At 29.6% G+C, this 3,080-nt stretch overlaps 1 protein-coding gene across 1 annotated transcript; it reads right to left on the reverse strand.

Annotated features, from left to right (window-relative positions):
* Positions 1–1,686: 1,686 nt before the first annotated feature.
* On the reverse strand, positions 1,687–2,745 carry LOC130958183 (PLAT domain-containing protein 3-like). The gene is made up of 2 exons (XM_057885147.1): positions 2,510–2,745; positions 1,687–2,420 (listed from the first exon to the last, which is right to left on the reverse strand). Exons 1-2 carry the CDS (start codon positions 2,621–2,623, stop codon positions 1,920–1,922), a joined length of 615 nt encoding a protein of 204 aa, XP_057741130.1. The 5' UTR covers positions 2,624–2,745; the 3' UTR covers positions 1,687–1,919.
* Positions 2,746–3,080: the final 335 nt, after the last annotated feature.

Consider the following 3,080-nt stretch of genomic DNA (forward strand, 5'->3'; position numbering starts at 1 on the left):
CACTAAATAATATAGTAGTTATTTTAAAATTTAAATCTTTTAAATTTTTAAAATTATAATTTTTATTATTGTTTAATTTATATGGTAGAACCCAATAATTAAAAAACCGATTTGTCGAATCACTTGTTGAATTTTAATATTTTAATATAAAATATTTATATGATAGAACTCAAATTATTGTTGAATCTTAACAACTAGTATATAACTAGTATATACTAAAAGTTTTAATATTTTGGATTTCACTAAATAAATATAGTAGTTATTTTAAATATTTTAATCTTTTATTCAACAAGTGATCCCATAAATCAATTTTTAAATTATTGAGTTCTATCATATAAATTAAACAATAATATAAATTATAATTTTAAAAAATTTAAAAAATTTAAATTTTAAAATAACTACTATATTATTTAGTAAAATTTAAAATATTAAATTTTTAAATATATAATTAACAATAATTTGATAAACTCATTTAAATAAAAAAATTTCACTATAAAAAAACATACAATTTAAAAATATAAACTTTAAAATACAAATGACAAAATAATTTTATAATAGTTTAATTATTTTTATTATTTTATGTAAAGAGAATTTTGTTTATTAAGGTCTAAAAATAATATTAAAATTAGTACTATCAAAAAATATTTTAAATTTAATATTATGAAAAAAATAAAAAAATTATATAAAGATTAATTTGATTAATTTTTAAAATTTTAGGGATGAAAATGACTTACATTTGGACTTTTAAGGACTATTTTGATTATAAATAGTTTTTTTATATGTCAATTGACACTGACATACTAGATGTCACTAACCTGACATGTCAACCAATCATCTGGTAACACGTGGCACTTAACGTGACACGTCATCATCTAACTAACGAAAAGACCCATTTGACTTACGTTTTATCTTTCAAGTACTAATATGACTAAAAAAATCATTTAAGAACTGATTTAAAAAATAAATAATTTTTCAGAGACGAATTTGACTATTAATCCTATCTATATCTAACAAGTAACAACCTTAAAAATGATACAAAATAATAATAAAAATGATTGATTAGCAATATATAATCTCAGATGATGATTCAGGAATCTACACGAAATGTTGAATTTTGTATATTTATAATTAGAACTTAGTATTCCTACGCTACTATATGTGACGGGAAATATTTTTTAAGTAACAAATAAATATGCAATAAAATAAGAATATCCTTTATTTTAATTTTTAAGGCATCTAGGAGTTGCCGGAAGCTTAGCCTTGTGTACTTGTGTAGTCACTAAATTAAATTAATTCTTTATTTAAAAAAAAAACATTGGCCGGTTGGAGTTAGGTGCTGTAATGAAAGCAGCTGGCTGCAGTAATCCCTAATTTCACAGATACCTCCAAAATAATTTCTGCAGCTCATTTACATTCAAGCAAATAGGTGGATTATATTGATGAATAATTAAGTCAAATAATCTTCATAATGTAATTTAGGTATATTTATCTAAAGGAAATATTGAATACATACTTTATAAATTCATATTGTTTGGACTTTGGAGATATGTTTTTTTATCAATAAATAAAAATTTCCTTATTTTTTATAAATGATTTCTTCCGTTTTTTCTTGGCAGTTTGTACACAAAGGCTTTATTTACATAATAATCGTTCCTTATATTCTCTCCATATAAAAATCACCGCCCATTGGTAATTGGTTATGCCAAATCTTTATTCAGACAAAATAATAACAAAGATGGATACAGGTTCTTTGACTACTGAACCTGGCGATCAATTCCGATTTGGCCATCTCTATTTTTCCACCACCACCACAACCATGGTCCCAACACTACTAAAAAAAAATAAAATAAAATAAAAAACACACTCTGAAAAATGACCACATACCACAACAACACAAGTTAAAAACACACACCCCATCCCTACACACGCACTGCAGAGTCCACAATAGAGAACCCGGACCTCAACTTATCACCACCATCTGGGCCGGCGGGCCTGACACGGGCCTTACTGATATCACTATTACAGTAGTTCCTCACGGCCCATAGTTCGTAGGGCGAAGTATCGGTAGCGAGCCACTGCTCAATAGTAAACTCTTGCTGGGCACAGGGTATGTGGGCCCCAGTGGTAGTTACCTCGACGTAGTTGCAGTACCAGCCGTGGTGGTTTCCAGACCCATCGGAAGTCAAGTTAACAGCGCAAACAGGCCCGTTCAAACACGGGCCTCTGCCACTGAAAATGTCCAAATTGCCCCTCTCATAGTAGTTGTAACCGGGATCCATCAACCCACCCCATGCTTCCAAGTTTTTTATGTATATGCCGTAGCCGTACTGGTCGTATAGCTTGAGACCGATTATTGAATCGGTTCCTCCCTTTATGATTGAACCGGTTCTGATGTAAACCGTGTAGACACAATCATCGTCCTGCACAAAAAAGAAAAAGAAAAATTGAAAAACATGAGATGAAAGTTGAGAGTTCTTGAGGGACGGTGAGATTGAGAGGTGGGACTTACGGATCTGACGGTTGTGGTGATGAAGCATAGAGAGAGGAGGAAGAGGAGATGGAGGAACCTTGTGGAGAGTGCCATCGAAGCTCTGTTGTTTGAGTTGAAAAAAGTTGGTCTCATAAATAGAGGACTACTGGAGCGTGCATCATGTGGCACACATGGTAATATGTACGGTAAAAAGGAAAACACAATGGATTTTGTAATTTATCTTAACCACGACTAGGACACGTGACTATTGTAAGATATACTAGAACATTAATGAACTAATTTGGGTCGAAGGAGTCTTGTTCACTTAAATAAGTGTCGAATGTTTGAATTTTATCTTGCTTATGTAGTAATTTATTGGCTAGCAGTAGAGTTTTAAATAGAACTTAAATCCGTAATGAATTAGTCCTTAGCCTGCTGGGTACGTAAAAAAAACTAAAATATTAATTCATATCATTAATTTATATCAGCTTAATTTTGTTTTTGAGAAGAGGATAAAAATAAGATACTGAGAACAAAACACCTTTATTTAGTAATAAATTAAAACAAATTATTAAAATTCAATTTATTGTCATTTTCTTTTTCATTTTAA

This window comes from Arachis stenosperma, chromosome 10, assembly GCF_014773155.1.
Source record: "Arachis stenosperma cultivar V10309 chromosome 10, arast.V10309.gnm1.PFL2, whole genome shotgun sequence".
NCBI classification, from domain to species: domain Eukaryota; kingdom Viridiplantae; phylum Streptophyta; class Magnoliopsida; order Fabales; family Fabaceae; genus Arachis; species Arachis stenosperma.

Coding starts and splice junctions, on each gene's coding strand:
- LOC130958183 (XM_057885147.1), bottom strand. CDS start 2,623: ATGAGACCAACTTTTTTCAACTCAAACAACAGAGCTTCGATGGCACTC. Junction 2,421..2,509: donor TCACCACAACCGTCAGATCC/GTAAGTCCCACC, acceptor TTTTTTGTGCAG/GACGATGATTGTGTCTACAC.